General features: G+C 39.1%; 1 protein-coding gene across 4 annotated transcripts in view; it reads left to right on the forward strand.

The window, feature by feature from the left end:
* Pdlim3 (PDZ and LIM domain 3) overlaps positions 1–14,484 on the forward strand; it is a 30,655-nt gene extending 16,171 nt beyond the window's left edge. Inside the window, exons 4-8 of one of the 4 annotated variants that reach the window (XM_070016379.1) lie at positions 3,404–3,471; positions 8,037–8,300; positions 9,772–9,902; positions 11,956–12,067; positions 13,660–14,484. In XM_070016379.1, the coding sequence (XP_069872480.1) occupies positions 3,404–3,471; positions 8,037–8,300; positions 9,772–9,902; positions 11,956–12,067; positions 13,660–13,849 (765 nt within the window). In that variant the 3' untranslated portion in view covers positions 13,850–14,484. Of the gene's footprint in view, positions 1–2,870; positions 3,059–3,403; positions 3,472–8,036; positions 8,301–9,771; positions 9,903–11,955; positions 12,068–13,659 lie in introns of all 4 variants that reach the window. The other 3 variants (XM_070016383.1, XM_070016381.1, XM_070016380.1) reach the window with 3 other exon arrangements.
* The last annotated feature ends 2,712 nt before the right edge of the window (positions 14,485–17,196 follow it).

Consider the following 17,196-nt stretch of genomic DNA (forward strand, 5'->3'; position numbering starts at 1 on the left):
TTATAATAAAGACATAACTTACTTGGGCAGTCACAATTTATTTTTGTAAAATCAACTTCAACTTACAATGTTTTGAAAAGTAGAAGGCAGCCTACACAGAACAAATTTCATAATCACCATTTCCCCAGACTTTTTCCCAGTGAGCTATGGGAACACTTGAAACACATCACTGGAGAAAATAAAATGTTTTTAAGGGTGACTTTATTTTGCATTTGAATAGTGAGCATGCATAGCAAGGGTGTTCGTAAGTTTCAAGCCTGATGAAATCCAAAATGTCTTCACTGGGCCTTTATCAAATAAATATTCATTCACAGCTTTGTTTCTCTTATTTTCCTGCCCTTTTTATGTGAAAATATAAGCCGCAGGAAAATAAGAGAAAAAATGAATTGTATGGGAAAAACTTACTCTTTCGGATGGAGTTGGTAATAAATCATCATCTATGCGCAACTTCTTCATGTAGGAAAAATTGAAGCTGAACTGTCTGTGAGTGTTGTCATTCCTAAGGTCATTTCAAAGACTGGGGAAATAGACAATCAGGATCCACATTCTCCCAGTGTTGCCAGAGCTCCATCAAATTCACTAGTTTTCACTCTGGCAGCCTCACCATTTCATTCTTTGAAAATATTATTAGTTACTATAAGCTCCTAATATTCAAAATAATCATTTTAACTTGAATGATTACTTTTTGAAACCCTGAGAGATAATATTATTTGATGATTTTTTTTTTTTGGTCAATCTGGATAGAATAAACAAGAGCTGGATGTTCTTAGCTGCTATATAATGGGTTTTTTTTAAAGGGTTGTACGTGCTTTTCCAAGAAAAGCAAAAAGGAATGAAAGTAGAACAGCAAACTTCTAATGGGTTTTGTCTTTTCATTCTGTGTGACATTGCTTCCCAGTACCATACTTTCAGGCCCTTGTTTACCTTTGGTGCATACAATTCACTGTGCTTGGAAGAATGACTCTAGAAGCCAATAAACTAATGCTTTGCAAAGCCTAAATAAAAATGTTTTAAGCCTGTTTTACAAAGACTTCTTTTCTGTGACCTGAGTTAAAAATAGAGTTTAAAAAAAAAAACATATTACTCAGTTGTGACATTGGTAATGTATATAACCAAAACTAAAAATGGCAAAGAGAAAGCTTGGAGCCAATTAACATATGTGCTATTATTTAGAAGTCTAGTAGAAACTACTAATGCACAAATGTTGCAGAGAACTTGCTTCATTTACAGAACAATCACTATCCATATTTAGTCATTATTTCAAGGCAAAGATAAAAGCAGAGATTTTTTTCCAGTGAAGACACTGCGATAACTAATTATTGTCAATTTAATTGTTTACCATGATTTTTAATCATACTTTGTTAAGAAAAAAAAAGCTAAGCTTCACAAAAACCTCGAGTGGTTCTTTCCTGCATGATTCACACTTTAATTAGCCTGAAAATTTTATAATCCACCACAAATAAATTAGGCGATTAGCCTCCTGTCTTCTTTCATACCAGAAATAGTTACAAAGCCCTAAATCATGGCCATTTCTATTACTTACAATTATTTCCAGTTCACTTTTTTCAGGCTCTACTAATAGCTAATCAAAATGTTTAAGATAAAAGAGAGCCAGTGCAAATTCATGATTAAGCAGCTAAAACAATCACACTGTGCCACTATGTGGATGTTGGACTGCACATATTTTCTCCTGTTCTGTAATTCAAAGCTGGAACATTTCTACAGTTCCAGACGGTTGTTACAGTCATTCTGCTGCCTAACAGAAATGGCAATACTGCTTCATGCCAGCACCTCTGCATTGAGACACTCTCCTGGAGACAGAATCATAGGATTGACTGTCTGTGGAACTGAATTAGTTCACATCTAGTTTAGTATTCCCTGCTGGTTTCTTCTATTGTCTAGAATAGAAAAATAAGATTTAATACCTTTACAAATTATACATGTGCTCCAAACTCAAAAGTATTATTCCTATGGTACAAACACAAATATAGGTTTCCAATTATTCTAGTATATTTCAAATTCAGTGTCTAGGACTCTGTGATCCTGTGTCCCAAGAAAGAAAGTAAAAATCCTCTTCAAGCCGGGCGCTGGTGGCTCACGCCTGTAATCCTAGCTACTCAGGAGGCTGAGATCTGAGGATCGCGGTTCAAAGCCAGCCCGGGCAGGAGAGACTGTGAGACTCCTATCTCCAATAAACCACCAGGAAACCGGAAGTGGCGCTGTAGCTCAAGTGGTAGAGCGCTCGCCTTGAGCTGAGGGACAGCGCCCAGGCCCAGAGTTCAAGCCCCACGGCCGACAAAAAAAAAAATCCTCTTCAACTCATACATGCTGCTGTGGCTCACTTTCTGACATGAGCCCAGCATTCATGCAGAGGAAGGTAACCCCAAGACCTTGTGCTAAGCAAGTATGAATGGGGCCCTGGGTTCAATCCCAGCAGTACACACACACACACACATACACAAAAAGAAGATATTAATAGAATAAAAAGATTCATGATTTCTAAATAAGAAAAAGTTAAGTCTATTAATAGTTTTTTTAAAAAGCACAGTTCTTACGCAAACTTTCAGTAATCAAATAAGTCATTAGAAATACGTGAATGAACAAGTCAGAAGCTGACTGGCAAGAGATACAGTGTTTAGATATGCTATAATATCTGTACAGATGGCCCATCCCTGTGCATGGTAAGATATCACTCGCATGTAAATTTCAGAGGGATGGTAGAAAGATGGCTCCCTAACTCCTCCTGTAACCATTCATTCCATCCAAAAGCAAGTAAAGATGCCTTCATTAACAACAGCAATACCTGTAGTCTTGCTCACTAATGGCTTTGTGTGCATTCTGTGGCTGTGTGTTTTGTCTGCCATGTACAGGAATTTAAACCCATTGGTACTGCACACAACAGAAGGGCCCAGCCTTTTGTTGCAGCCGCAAACATTGATGACAAAAGACAGGTAGTGAGCGCTTCCTATAACTCGCCAATTGGGCTCTATTCAACCAGCAATATCCAAGATGCCCTGCATGGACAGCTGCGAGGTCTCATTCCTAGTTCTCCTCAAAAGTAAGTACTGGGTTCTTAGTTGTCATCACAATGTTCTTGACAGTGATAAAATGTTTTGCCTTCCTTCCAAAAGTCCAACTCTTGTGGTTTTCTTTTTGCTTTCCTAAAAGCACTAGAGGGTTGTTTTATTATTGTTATTTTTAAAGACCACTTTTAGAGCCCATTTGCCAGTTTCTAAACATTGAGTGATCAGACAGGGAAGAAATGTCTCTAGGTCCATCATTAAGCTCATATTGCTCAATATTTGGTGGTAAATCATTCTCTGTAGACAATTATCATTCACCCAATCTTACCCAAAATAGATCTTCCACTGAGGGACTTTTTTTTAACCCTTTGTTTTTACAGGACATGAACTACTTTGAACACAAGCACAATATTCGGCCCAAACCTTTCATAATCCCAGGCCGTAGCAGGTCATAAACTGAGATTGTGAAGTTTGAAGTGCATGCTCTTTTAAACAATTCTTACTAATCACAAAGAAAAGTAACTGTTAGGTGCTTGGAGTGACTTTTCTCTTTGTAAGGCTTATGTCAGAAGCAAAAAGAAACAAACTCACTCAGCAGAGAAGAGTAGCCGAATAGCTTCCTTATAAGAGTAACTATTGGCAGGAAGACAGATGTAATCTTAGGCAGGCCTCATCGTGTGTATTTATAACTAGTGCCCCTATCCAAAACATGGTGATATTTGAATCTGGGAGACTAGTTTGCCTCAGGTCAGGAAAGCCTAGCAGACAGGAACGGAAAATGGAAACTAGCCCCTGGTCAGAATTAGGGAGCTAATCTGGCTGGGGTTGCTTTATCTGTTTGACAGACACTGGTCATCCCACCGCAATACTTCTCAAAGATTCTTCAAATCTTACTCCTTCTAGCCCTTAGTTAAAAAGAAATTTTCAGGGCTAAGCATGATAGTGAATGCCTATAATCCTAGCTATTCAGGAGATAGAGAGGCCAGCTCTGGCAAAGTTAGCAAAGACCCTATCTAAAAACAAACTAAGGGCCTAAGAAGGTGGCTCAGTAGTAGAGCGCTTGCCTTGCATGCATGAGGCCCCGGGTTCAATTCCTCAGTACCACATAAGCAGAAAAAGTCAGAAGTGGCACTGTGGCTCAAGTGGTAGCGTGCTAGCCTTGAGCTGAAGAGCTGAGGGACAGTGCCCAGGTCCAGAGTTCAGGCCCCATGAATGACAAAAAAAAAAAAAACCTAAAAGTAAAAGGACTGGGGAAAGATACATTGATGGATATTTGCTTATCGATAATAGCGATAATAATTATTATTATCACTATTATTATTATTAATTTTCATTCTCATGGAAACTTGCAAAGAAAGAAACGCCCCGGAAAAAGAACTTTTTCCACTTGGGTGAAACAAGCATAAGGTAAGACTAGAGAGAGAGAGGTTTCTGATTCTCATAGCCAATCCATTATTCCAAGACAAATAATCATGAGCAAGATGTAAATTCTTACCTGTCAGTCAGGGAAACTGACCAGCTCCAGCTACTCCTTTTCAAGTGTCTTCTCCAGAAACGGAGCTTCAACATATGGGAAAAGAAACTAAAATCTGAAAAAGTAACATCAGAAAATCTCACACTCATTGTTCTGACTCAACCCAACTAGTCAGCAAGGAGGAGAGGAATCTGCGGTTAGATTGAGGTCATCTTTGGGTTAAGAACATTGAATAATGACTTACATACAAATTGGGGGGGAAGAGACATAGGTGGATTCATTTCATATTTTATTTAATCCTTCTGTTCTTCAAAAATAATTTAAAGAAGTGCCACTGTGGCTGAAGTGGTAGAGTGCTCGCCTTGAGCTTAAGAGCGCAAGGACAGTGCCCGAGCCCAGAGTTCAAGCCCCATGACCGACAAAAATAATTTAAGATGCCAGGGCTGGTGGCTCACTCCTGTAATCCTAGCTACTCAAAAGGCTGAGATCTGAGGATTGCAGTTCAAAGCCAGCGAGAGCTGAAAAGTCCCCGTGAGACTCTTACCTCCAGACGTAAGAGCTGGCACTGTGACTCAAAGTGGTAGAGTGCTAGCCTTGAACAGAAGAGCTCAGGGACAGCATCCAGGACCTGAGTTCAAGCCATGACCAACAAAATTAAGTGCTTTTAAGTGAGACATCTACTCACCAGCTTTTCAAAATGCTCGTCGCTATTAGGCGTATGCTATTAGCACCTGTAAACACTGGACTTGCTTCTTCTGCAAGTGGTAAATTGTCACTTAATTCGTGACTGCCAAATACAAACCTTTCAGTCAGCTAGAAGCAGGTGCCAAAAACACCTCAAAACAAAGCAGTTTTATTATTTCAGCCCCAGAAATGAAATCTGGAGTAGAAGAGAAGGAAGAAAGTGTTAAGAAGGTGATGACTACCAAAGACAGCTTTCCTCCTAGAAAGTAAGCCCCATACCAGCCTAGGACTTGTCTGACACCTAGAAATGAAGCTGGAACAGAATAATAAATGCTCAGCAAATGTGCTTCATGCAGGCAACTTGGGGCCATCCCATATGACCTCTTTGTTCCTGATTCCCATTCTGTTTCCACTGCATCATTTCCTTGGTTTTGTATTTTCAATATCTTCTCTACACTATCATTCCTTCAGTAATAACAACATCATATTAGAAGCTTAAATGCTATTTCGCTGTAAAGTAAGTATAGATACAATTTCCAAAGAAGCACAATGAAATTAATATACTTCATTTTCTGAGTTACTATGACTTCAAGTCTACTAATTTTGGCTATATGGCTTTCCTAAAGACATACAACACATTTTATTTAAAAAAAAAAAAAAACAGAAAAAAAGACCTAGTTACATAATCCTTTTATATATCTTTTTAATTTTAATATAATGATAAGGACAGGACATTCATGAGCTTATCATTTAAAGCTACCTTTAAATAGAGCTGAATGGCCGGGCATCAGAGGCTCACACCTGTAATCCTACCTACTCAGCAGGTGAGAATCATGGTTCAAAGCCAACCCCAGGCAGGAAAGTCCATGACTCTTATCTCCAATACACTGCTCAAAAATAGCCAGAAGTAGTTTTGTGGCTCAAGTGACGGAATGCTAGTCTTGAGCACGAAGAGGCTAAGGGACAGTGCCCAGGCTCTGAGTTCAAGCCACAGGACCAGGAAATATATATATAACTGAATTTTGGAGAGAGGAGAAAAGGAACAATAATGAGATTTGTTTTTTTTAAAAAAATAGGTGTCAAAACACAAATGTTAAACATTTCTCTCATCCTTCCCTCACCCTGAACCCCCTTTACCCTGTGCTGGAGGTTCTGAACTTTTTCTTTTTTCTCAACAATTTATCAAGGCAAAATTTTGAGGGGCAATGTTCCAAACTACTAGTACACTATTGATGCACAACTTATTTAATCAGAATCAAATTGAATTGCTAAACTTGGAATAGGCCAACTTCCCTAGAAATTACCGCCCTCTCTGGAACAAACCTATGATTTAAGCTATATAACTAACGAACTGGATAACACAACACAATTTGTTTTTAATTCTCTCAGTGAGCCAGGGAAAGTGATGTACCCTTGTAATCCCAGCCATTCAGAGAAAATAGCACCTTAAATTCAAGGCTAACCCAAGAAAAGTTAACAAGATGCTACCTCAGAAACAAATTCCAAAACATCAAGGCAGGGGATATGGTTCAAGAGGCAGAGTACTTACCATTCACAAAACTCTAGGTTCAAGTTAACTATTGAGATAGAGGACAGACAGACAGAGAGAGAGAGAGAGAGAGAGAGAGAGAGAGAGAGAGAGAGAGAGAGAGAGAGAGAGAGAGAGAGAGAGAGAGAGAGAGTTTCCTTTCATGAATGTAGGTAGCTTAGGGTGTAGCTCAGTGGTAGAGTGGGTGTTTAACATGCATGAGGCCCTGTGTTCAATCCACAGTGCAAAATTAAACAGACAACAAGCATGCAGGAAATTGTTCAGTTATGATTGGCTTTCTATCCAATTCCATAAAGAACATGAAATCTCCTTAGCTTTTAACTTGCATGCCTGGCCTTTATAATCTTTTACCTAAACCCTTATGGTTTGTCTTAAATGAAATGAGAAATGCATGGAGATGTATGTGTGTTTCCAAATGTTTACATAAAATACGTATGTTTAGAGGAAATATGTCTTAGCCCTAAGATATAGTCCAGTATTCTGAGACAAACTTATTTCTCCCACAGTCATTCATTGTAAAGTAATTTCTTGACTATTTCTCATTCCTGTATTTAGCTACAGAACACCTTTTGAAAGTGTATCATTCACACAATGAAATTATAGAACATTTCAATTGTTGGAATTAAATATTTACAATATATTATATTTATACTATATAATGTACAATAAACATCAATATGTATTTACAATATAACAATTACAATATAATATTTGCAAAGTAATTGCCAAATTACTGTCAATTATTATTTGAATGAAGGTTGAACAAATTGCCAATTATTATTAGAATAAAGGTTATTCATGAAACTTTTAGCCTAAATCTTCTATTAGATCTTCAAGTTGCATATTTGTTTGTTATTTGTGAAGAGTTATTCATTAGTCTTCCAATTTTAAAAACTATAGTTCAGAAACTGAAAGGAGTGTACAGCAATGTAATTTCTTCTGTTATTCATTCATATTATTGTCAGGTAGAGAATTATTTGATCTAGTTTTAGAAAGTGAAGCTAGCTGTATGTTTTTACTTCATATGCCATTCTATCTATATATATCTATATATATATATAAAACCATCAACTTACAAATCAAGTAAAATAGAGCCAACAAATGTAATATCACCTTGTGCTTTTAATTTTATTAAACTTTCTCCAATGGTGAATTTTTCTAACATTGTATCGAAGGCAAATTCTAGCCAGTGTTTCAGTTTGCTACAATTCACCTCTTACTTTTGTCTTCAATTCCTGTAACCTCTGTCTTGTTCTCCATGTTCCATTCTGTATCTCCTGTCTGTGTCACGCGGTCATTAACACAGTGGATGCAGTACTCCTTCCGGTATTGATGGTGGCAGTGGACGTAGCACCCCTTCTTCTGTCAGTACCCTAAGTTCTATTTGCCCTGGTGACTTGAAAGTTGCTGCTAAGATGGCCCCTAACATTCCCTTGGAAATGGACCTTCCCGGTGTGAAGATTGTTCATGCTCAGTTTAATACACCTATGCAGTTGTACTCAGATGACAATATTATGGAAACCCTTCAGGGTCAGGTCTCCACAGCTCTAGGGGAAACACCTTCAATGAGGTAATATGACTCTTTTAGAACCCTGGGCATATTAACTAAACTCGTGGGTGATATCATCTTTAATGGTGTCTGGTTACATTGTTTTAATAGAGAGAAAGATACGTGGAAAAACTTTAAAGAAATGCTACTAAGAAATTATTGTAAACATCTAGAATTGAGAGTAAAAATGATTTGAGGAATCTTTAAGTTATAAATGTGGCCAGAAGCAATGAAATGAAAGCATATAAGAATCTAATAATGGGTGTGTCTTTTGAAAGCTACAGTGGACAAGTACTGATTTAGTACTTCTCAAAAATAGTTTATACAAAAGTCTTACTTACCACTTGCTAAACATGATTGCAATCTAGTATCCCCTAAACAGGGGGTCTGTCTCCTGTGGGTCAGAAATTAGGAGAGGGGTAGGGACTAGAGAATGTTTATAAGATGCGACCTCTTCTTTCCCTAATATCAGAGGACTGAGAGGTAATAATTCTTTCTGCTTAAATCGTTTGCCTTGTGATTATGTTTGATAGGTGAATAGCTCACGTATTCATTTTGACTAATTTTTTTCATTATGAGTATTTGTTGCCAGTATTTTTTGCCACCAAGCTTTTCTCAAAATGATTTATTATGAGATTATTACTTCTTTCAATATTGCAAAGTCACTTTTTATAAGTGATTGTGTGTGCTATGTAACAATTTTCCCAAAATGCCTCAGGGTGAATACAGCAGGCTAATAATAGACTATGTCATTTTGCAACCAGTTTCTTGTATATAAAGATGCTTATTTTCAGATATGCACAATTAAAATATGTGAAGTTAAAACCATATTCTCTAGATAATATTTATTGCCTGACAAATGATACTATGGTGGCATTTTTAATTATCATGACTCTATTTGTAAATATAAAATTAAAGCAAAGCAGCTGTCATTGTAAATAAAATTCAAGTGCTTACTGTAAATACATTATTTAATCAGTTTGACTGATGTATAGACAAAAGTTTCCACATTAGATGTTTTTCAACACTGATAAGTCAGCTTCACCAATTTACAAGCGAGATGATAGCATAATCTTAGTTTAATAACAAAATAAATCTGAATGTTATTACAACCTTTATGACTGTGAACGATCCAGTTGGATTCATTCCCAGTCTATATCTGGATTGTCATCATTTTTCTGAGAAAAGTTACTTTTGTTCATATGTATAATGTTATACATCCATACACAGACTTGCTTTGTAAAATTGTCGAGTCCTAACCAGTCACCTTGGACTGCCCTCCAAAATGTTTTGGCTAGACAGAAAAGTGTGGAGGTGACTCCAAAGTTGTTGCTTTATGATGTTTTTGAAGTAACCCATCGTATCTTCCATTAGAGTAGAGGTTTGCTGGAAGAAAACCCCTGCCGAGCTGTAGACAGCGTGCGGATGCTTGGGGTGTCTGCTGGCTCTCAGATCTCCTAATGGTGCCTCACCTTGAGTCCTTGTGTTTCAGTGAACCCACAGCTTCGGTGCCCCCTCAATCAGATGTGTACCGGATGCTCCATGACAACCGAGATGAACCTACCCAGCCGCGCCAATCCGGCTCCTTCAGGGTTCTCCAGGAATTAGTGAATGACGGTGCAGGTGAGCAGCCATTAGCATCTGCTAAAACGTTCTGATCCCGATGTTACTAGGAGGGCATGGGAGGGAGGGACAGCGAAGCAATGAGATCGAAGGCTCCACGTGATTTCTTCATGGGCCAGCAAGGGCACCTGTGCTCAGAAGGACTTGGGCAACGTCTTGTTTAGGAAAAGTTTGCAGGACATGTGCAGAGAGCCACAAAATGAAGCCAGTCATTCACAAAAATATAGTTGAAAGCAGCAGAGATACATTCCATCCATGGTAGTCGTGGGCTAGCTCAGATTGGGTATCATAAGGTTCCATTTTAAACAAATACGCTGTGACTTCTCAGCTTCTCCTCATCCTTTAGGCTATCATCCATTTTCAAGGAAAAGTAAATAAATCATAGTGATCCCTGACTGATTCAAACCCCAATACCATCAAAAACTAATTGTAATAGCGAACCTTTACTGTATTCTGCATTGTGTGAAATACCTGGCATACATTCTCATTAACATTCACAATAAGTCAATGAAGGAGCAGTTATTATGTTCCCTATTTAACAAATAAGACACTGAGGCATGGGGAAGATGGACTTGTGCAAGGCCACACAGAGAGTAAGCTGGGCTGCTTGCCGCTCCTGCCCTCCTCTGGGCTTATACATTAACCGATGCTTTCATATCCCAGAAGATACATACTTTTCTATAAAAGCCACAAAAACAGGCTGCGAATGTGGCTTACTGGTAGAGTGCTTGCCTAGCATGCATGAAGCCCTGGGTTCAATTCCTCAGTACCACATAAACAGAAAAGGCTGAAAGTGGTGCTGTGGCTCAAGTGGTAGAGAACTAGCCTTGCACCAAAAAAAAAATCTCAGGGACAGTATCCAGGCCCATGAGTTCAAGCCCCAAGACTGACAAAAATACACAATGCCCTATCAGGATAGGTTCTAACAAAAAAAATGGAAATGAATGTTGGTAAGGATGTGGAGCTAAGGGGAATTTTTGTGCCTTCCTGGTGCAAATGCACAGCCATCGTGGAAAACAGAATGATGGTTCTTCAAAAAAGTTAAACATCAAATTCACAGATGATCTGGATATGCACCCAAAAGAAAAAAAGATAGGTATTTGTACACCAATGTTCACATTATTCATAAGAACTAAAGAGGGCAGGGCTGGGAAGGTGGCTCAGTGGTAAAGTGCTTACCTTGCATGCATGAGGCCCTGGGTTCGATTCCTCAGCACCACATAAACAAAAAGAGAAAAAAAAAGCCGGAAGTGGCGCTGTGGCTCAAGTGGTAGAGCACTAGCCTTGAGCTGAAGAGCTGAGGGACAGCGCCCAGGCCCAGAGTTCAGGCCCCATTACTGGACCCAAAAAAACAAAAAACAAAAAAAAGAACTAAAGAGGGCAACAAAACTCAAATGTTTATTGACAGATGATACCTAACATATAACATATATATATATATGATAGAATATTATTCAATCTTTAAAAGGGATGACGTGCTGATACATGCTACAACATGGCAGATCCTTGAAAACATTATGCTAATGGAGAAGCCAGACATGAAGGATGAGCTCTCTGATTCTACTTACATGAGATGTCTAGAATAGACTAATTCAGAGTGACAGGAAATCCAATAGCAGCTGCCAGGGGCTGTGAGGAGGAAGGGATGGAGAAAGTTTCTGGCTAGGGATGTTGGGAACATTCTGGGAAAGGACACTAGTGGTTTTCCACATTGTGGATGGAGTTAATGACACTGACCTGCGCCTTTAAAAGTGGTTAAAACTCTCCATTCTCTGTTACCCATGATCTTCATAAGAGAGATGACTTCTGTAGATCTGAGCATTTGAAACAGCTCCCTCCAATAACACCGTCTGGTTACGGGTTCCATTTTGAAAAGCTCTCTTGCAAGAACCAAGTCTCCTCCCCATCCAGCTCCTTCTAAAATGACAGTGCAGGTGCAGGAATCCTCAGACGAAGGATTCCTTAGTCTAAAGTGAATGAGGTAAAGTAGAGGCAAAGACCACGCAGGAGCCAGCTGCTTCTTGCCATAAATAGAAACACTTTTGCCTTTCAGATGACCGTCCTGCTGGGACCCGAAGTGTGAGAGCTCCCGTTACCAAGCCCCACGGAGGTGCTGGCAGTGCCCCAAGGATGCCCCTCTGTGATAAGTGTGGGAGTGGCATTGTGTACGTCTCATTTTTAACGTTAAGACCTTATACAGGAAAGACAATTGTGAAAAAGTTCAATTTCAACTCCTTGACTTTAATTACCTGTATAATATTTTGACGGTTGCTTAGCTGTAATGCCAGATTGGCATATAATATGAATCCAATTTTGGCTTTCCTTTCAGAAATACTCTTGAAAAAAAAAAGTGTACCCGCTGGGCACCCTAGCAACTCAGGAAAATGAGATTTTGAGAATCATGGTTCAAATCCAGCCTAGGCAGCAAAGCCTGCTGGAGGCATGGTTCAAGTGGTAGAGTGCTAGCCAAGCAAATTGAGAAAGCTAAGGCCATGAGTTCAAATTCCAGTACCAAAGAAAGGTCCAAATGTGTGTATAAAAATAATATCAAGAACCATGGTTGCACTTTTTAAAACTCTCTTTTTGTTAGTGAATAATCTTTGAGCATCCCTTCTGTATAGATCCAAGGAAGCATATAAACAGGTCTTCAGGTTTTTCCCTGACACAAACTATCTTTACCTGATTTCTTAAATTAGACAGCACTTAAAAAAATAAGTTTAAGGCATACATTCACGTCCCATTCCAAGGGACTTCATGCTTAAAAGCCACACTTGCTAATTCAAATCTCTAATTGAACCAAATTATTTTCATCTCTCCATTTCATGTGTCCCACATGATTGCATCCACCTTTTATCTGCTCCCCTCATGAGCTTAGGCAGCATTTGTCCTCAGCAGGAAATATCTGTCCTGTTATCTAAAGTACATGTAAGAGGGCAATGGAGGATGAGCCTGACTAGAACCAGAAAAGGAATTGGGGACCAAAAGAAAAATATAGCAACCAGGCATGGTGAGGTGAGGCATGCTGTAATCCCAGCTACTCAGGAGAAGCAAGAGGCAAGAGGCCAGGGAATCAGGAATTATGAATCATGAATTAAGGGGGAAATTACCCAAATCTTATCTCAGAAGCAGAATACAAAAAAAACTGGGGGCATGGCTCAAGTGATAGGAGCTATAGACAACCCACAACTTTGGTCAAAGTCAGAATCCTTTGCAGGATGTGTTTGACATACCTCTCCCTCTTCTTTTTTTTTTTTTTTTTTGTCCTGGGTTTGAACTCAGGGCCTGGGCACTGTCTAAAGCTTCTTTTGCTCAAGGCCAGTGCTCTCCCACTTAAGCCATAGCTCCCCTTCTGGATTTTTCTGAGTAGTTTATTGAAGATAAGAGTCTCAGGGACTTTTCTGCCTTGAATGGCTTCAAACCATGCTCCTCAGATCTCAGCCTCCTGATTAGCTCTAGGATTACAGGCTAAGCCACCAGCACCTGGCTCACATCTCTCTCTTAGAGAGAAATAGGGGTCAGGCATGACCACAGGCAAGACCCTACTTTTTTTTCTATAAAGTATTTGTTTGAGGATCTGAAAACTACACATCAGGGTCTAAGGGCAGCCTAGGTTGGTTTGTGATAGATAGCTGTCTTCATTTGCCTGTGCCCAGCGGTGCACAGTTTTACAGCTGGAGGCTGCTTCCAACCAGCTAATTCCTGTGTTAGGGGTCCTATATGCCGCTCTGAGTCTCACTTGAATTTGATTTCCCCACAGTGGTGCCGTGGTGAAGGCCAGAGATAAATACCGGCATCCTGAGTGCTTCGTGTGTGCTGACTGCAATCTCAACCTCAAACAGAAGGGCTACTTCTTCGTGGAGGGGGAGCTGTACTGTGAAACTCACGCGAGAGCTCGCACGAGGCCCCCAGAGGGCTACGACACAGTCACTCTGTACCCCAAAGCTTAAGCCCTTGGCACACACTCACGCAGCCCCCGCACCCATACACACTCACCCCCGGCTTAGAGCAGGAGCCTCTAGACCCGAGGCCATTAGCTTATTGTGTATTGATGAGAAGAAATGGGAGGCTTTTGAAAGCAATAACTTTTTCTATGTCACTGTCCACCATTTACAGTTTTAGTACAAGCATCCTGTGTGTAAACACCAAGATACTGGGGACTGGGAGGGTCTAGTTGTCTTACTTTGATGGTTGATTAGAGAGGAGGGGCAATTATAGGAAACACCAAATAACAATCTTGTATTCTAACTATTCTGCGGTGGTCTTCATTTGTTTCAACTATTATGATGCATGTCAGAAAGAAATTTCCAGGATTCCTCTAGCTCCATATCTCAATATCTCAAAATGTCATACATAAAACATTTTTAAATGCCTAAATTCAGTTGAAAAATCAACCTTTCAACCAGAAGGCCAGCTCCTCCTTTGGCATATCCACACTATTTAAAGGGAACTGTCTTCTTTCATTTTTATAGCTCACTCTTTCTAATGAGCCCCACACTTCTGTTGATGGGAGGGACACTTAATTCTGCTAAATGAACATAGTTCTGTCTATTTCCAATTAAAACTGTATTTTGCTTGGACCCGGTCTCTTTGGAGTTGAAATTCTCTTTTGTGTAAATGCACAGTCAAACTGAAGGTTCAAGGTCTATCCAGGCTTTTTTCTCAATGCTGACACAGAAAATGAAAAGTAGCTATGGGGGGAAAAAAAAACCTGAAAATCAACCTCAATTTACTGTTTGGAATTTTGAAAGAGCACAAGAATTCAAAGCACCAGCAACTTATGGGCCAGAGAATGAAAGTAGGACTACCATGAGGAGGACTGAGTGGAAACCAGTTTAGAAGCATTTAATCCCAAGAGACTCTGTCTCCTTACACAGCCATACACAGTACTGGAGGACTGTGAGCATTTATCTCAAAAAGCTGAAATGGAGCATTTTTGAGGATAAAAAGGGGGAAAAATCCTGGGTGATCTAGGTACTGTACTGAAAAGAAGATAAATTAAGAAACCATGAAAGACTCATGAGAAAAATTTACATGGATGTCCACTCCAGATTAGATATTGAATCGTGTTTTGCATAATATTAGATTTTATTTGTTGCAGAGTGCATAATGACTGCTTAAGTTTTAGTTTAGAAAGGAAATTTATAATAAACGTAAACTAGTATAACACTAATCTGAAATTTAGGAAAGATACAACATAGGTAGGTTAGACTGCGTAACAAAAAAAGCCTATGAAGCATACCCTATATTCTTAACGGAAGTAGAGCTATGGCTCAAATGCTAGAGTGCTAGTCTTGAGCAAAACAGCTCAGGGATAATGCCAGGCCCTGAGCTCAAGTGGAAGTTTAAAAAACTCTGTTTTCAAAAAAAGCAAACGGGCTGGGAAGGTGGCTCAGTGGTAGAGTGCTTGCCTTGCATGCCTGAGGCCCTGGGTTCAATTCCTCAGCACCACATAAGCAAAAAGAAAAAAGCCAGAAGTGGTGCCGTGGCTCAATTGGTAGAGCACTAGCCTTGAGCTGAAGAGCTGAGGGACAGCGCCCAGGCCCAGAGTTCAGGCCCCATGACTGGACCCGCCCCAAAAAAAAAGCAAACAATTAAAAGCCAGCAATAAGGGATTCATATCATAAGCAAAGGATGCCAGCCAGTGTCTTACCTTCCTCAGAGAATATCATATTTTTAAAGGAAAAAAAAGACCTGGTCATAGGCTCTGTGTTTAGACTTGTAAGCTTTTGGAAGCAAACAATAATCAATGAAATTATCCATTGTTAAAAATTGGACCTCTTTAACTCCTTTGTACAACTAAAGATAAAAATAAATTTTAAAAAGTTGTAGCTCTGTGAACACATCATCTCAACTCTTTGAACTCATTATCAACTAGTTATCAACTAGCTGTTCTTTCAGAGTACCTGGGAAAGAATTGCTACACTCTCCACCAATAGATGATGGATTGGAAGAAAAGAATTCCATTACTACCTATTTTTGCACATGAATAAGCAGAGCAGAGCAAGACACAATAGCCAATGCCACCCACTTAGAGTTCTCTCATCTCTGCATAAGATATATTTCTCAGTTGTCCAACACAGGAACACTGCAAGACAAACAGAATAGAAATAAGACAGCATATGGTCCCTCTCTGTGATTCAAGCATAATCTTTAAGGTATTTGTCCAAATATCCTATATTCTTCCTATGACTTGGTCATTTCTTCATACTACTATGAATTTCATCTATGAGTAATGATAGCCTTGTGATCTCATGAAGATCTTATGAAAATAAAAAAGCTCCACAAGTATTTTAGTCTGGTAACAAGTTGCTAAGAATAGATTTGACTAGCTTGTTTTTGTGCAATGCTCTTGAGATCACTCCAGATTCTTCACTCTGCAGCTGTTGGTGAGCAGGTGAAAGCAGATTCTCAAAAAAGAGAATGTGAAGACTTTTAAAAATACTGTAACTCATAGAGTCCTTTTGAAATTGGTAGTCAAATTTTTAATCCTTTAGCAATGAACTTCACCATCTAAAGGAGTAAAAGTGTGTTTTCAGAGTAGTTGGTGGACTGATGGACATATGTCATAGAGAAGATGTATCATCTGACTAACAGGCTCTGCTGTCTATGTAGTGTAAGAAGATATGAAATAGAAATTGCTTACCATGTGGAGAAGATGGTATTCGTGAAATGTGATCATCTCAGGATCCAGGAACTGGTAGCTCTGGCATCAAATATAGTTAGGTACCCTCTATCTAATTACAAATATAAATAAATAGATAAAATACTGGCGTACCTCCTAAAACTCTGGTATGTTAAGGAAGGAGGGAGAAACTTTGAAGATGTACAGAACAATATAAAACTAGGGTTTCTGAATCAGGAAATTTACCACTGGCTTCTATTTCAAAGACTTTTTTGAAAGTTCCTAAACTTCCCCATCTTTCCATTTTTCCCCATGGAGGTCTAGAAAAAAAATTCATAAAATACAACAATTCTCAACACTATGCAAGATAAGCAAAAATATTGCACCATAAATCCAACTATTTGAGGATAATCACATTAATAAGGGAGGAAATTTAACTTCCCCTAGAGTAACTGTTGTGAGCAACAATCTGGGTAGTATTAACAGAGGATAATCATTGTAACTTATTGAGTAATCCAAACCACTCTGATCCATACAGATAATTATACATAAATAAGTGAACAAGTTGAAAGTTGACCAGCTCTGTTTCCTACCTGGCTAGTTCACCCCTCATTAAATAATCTGGTGGTCCCCGGCTCCCAGGAGGTTGCCATATTGATGGCTGACACCTGA

This window comes from Dipodomys merriami, unplaced genomic scaffold (genome assembly GCF_024711535.1).
Source record: "Dipodomys merriami isolate MVZ:Mamm:240054 unplaced genomic scaffold, mDipMer1.0.p SCAF_12, whole genome shotgun sequence".
Lineage (NCBI taxonomy): Eukaryota > Metazoa > Chordata > Mammalia > Rodentia > Heteromyidae > Dipodomys > Dipodomys merriami.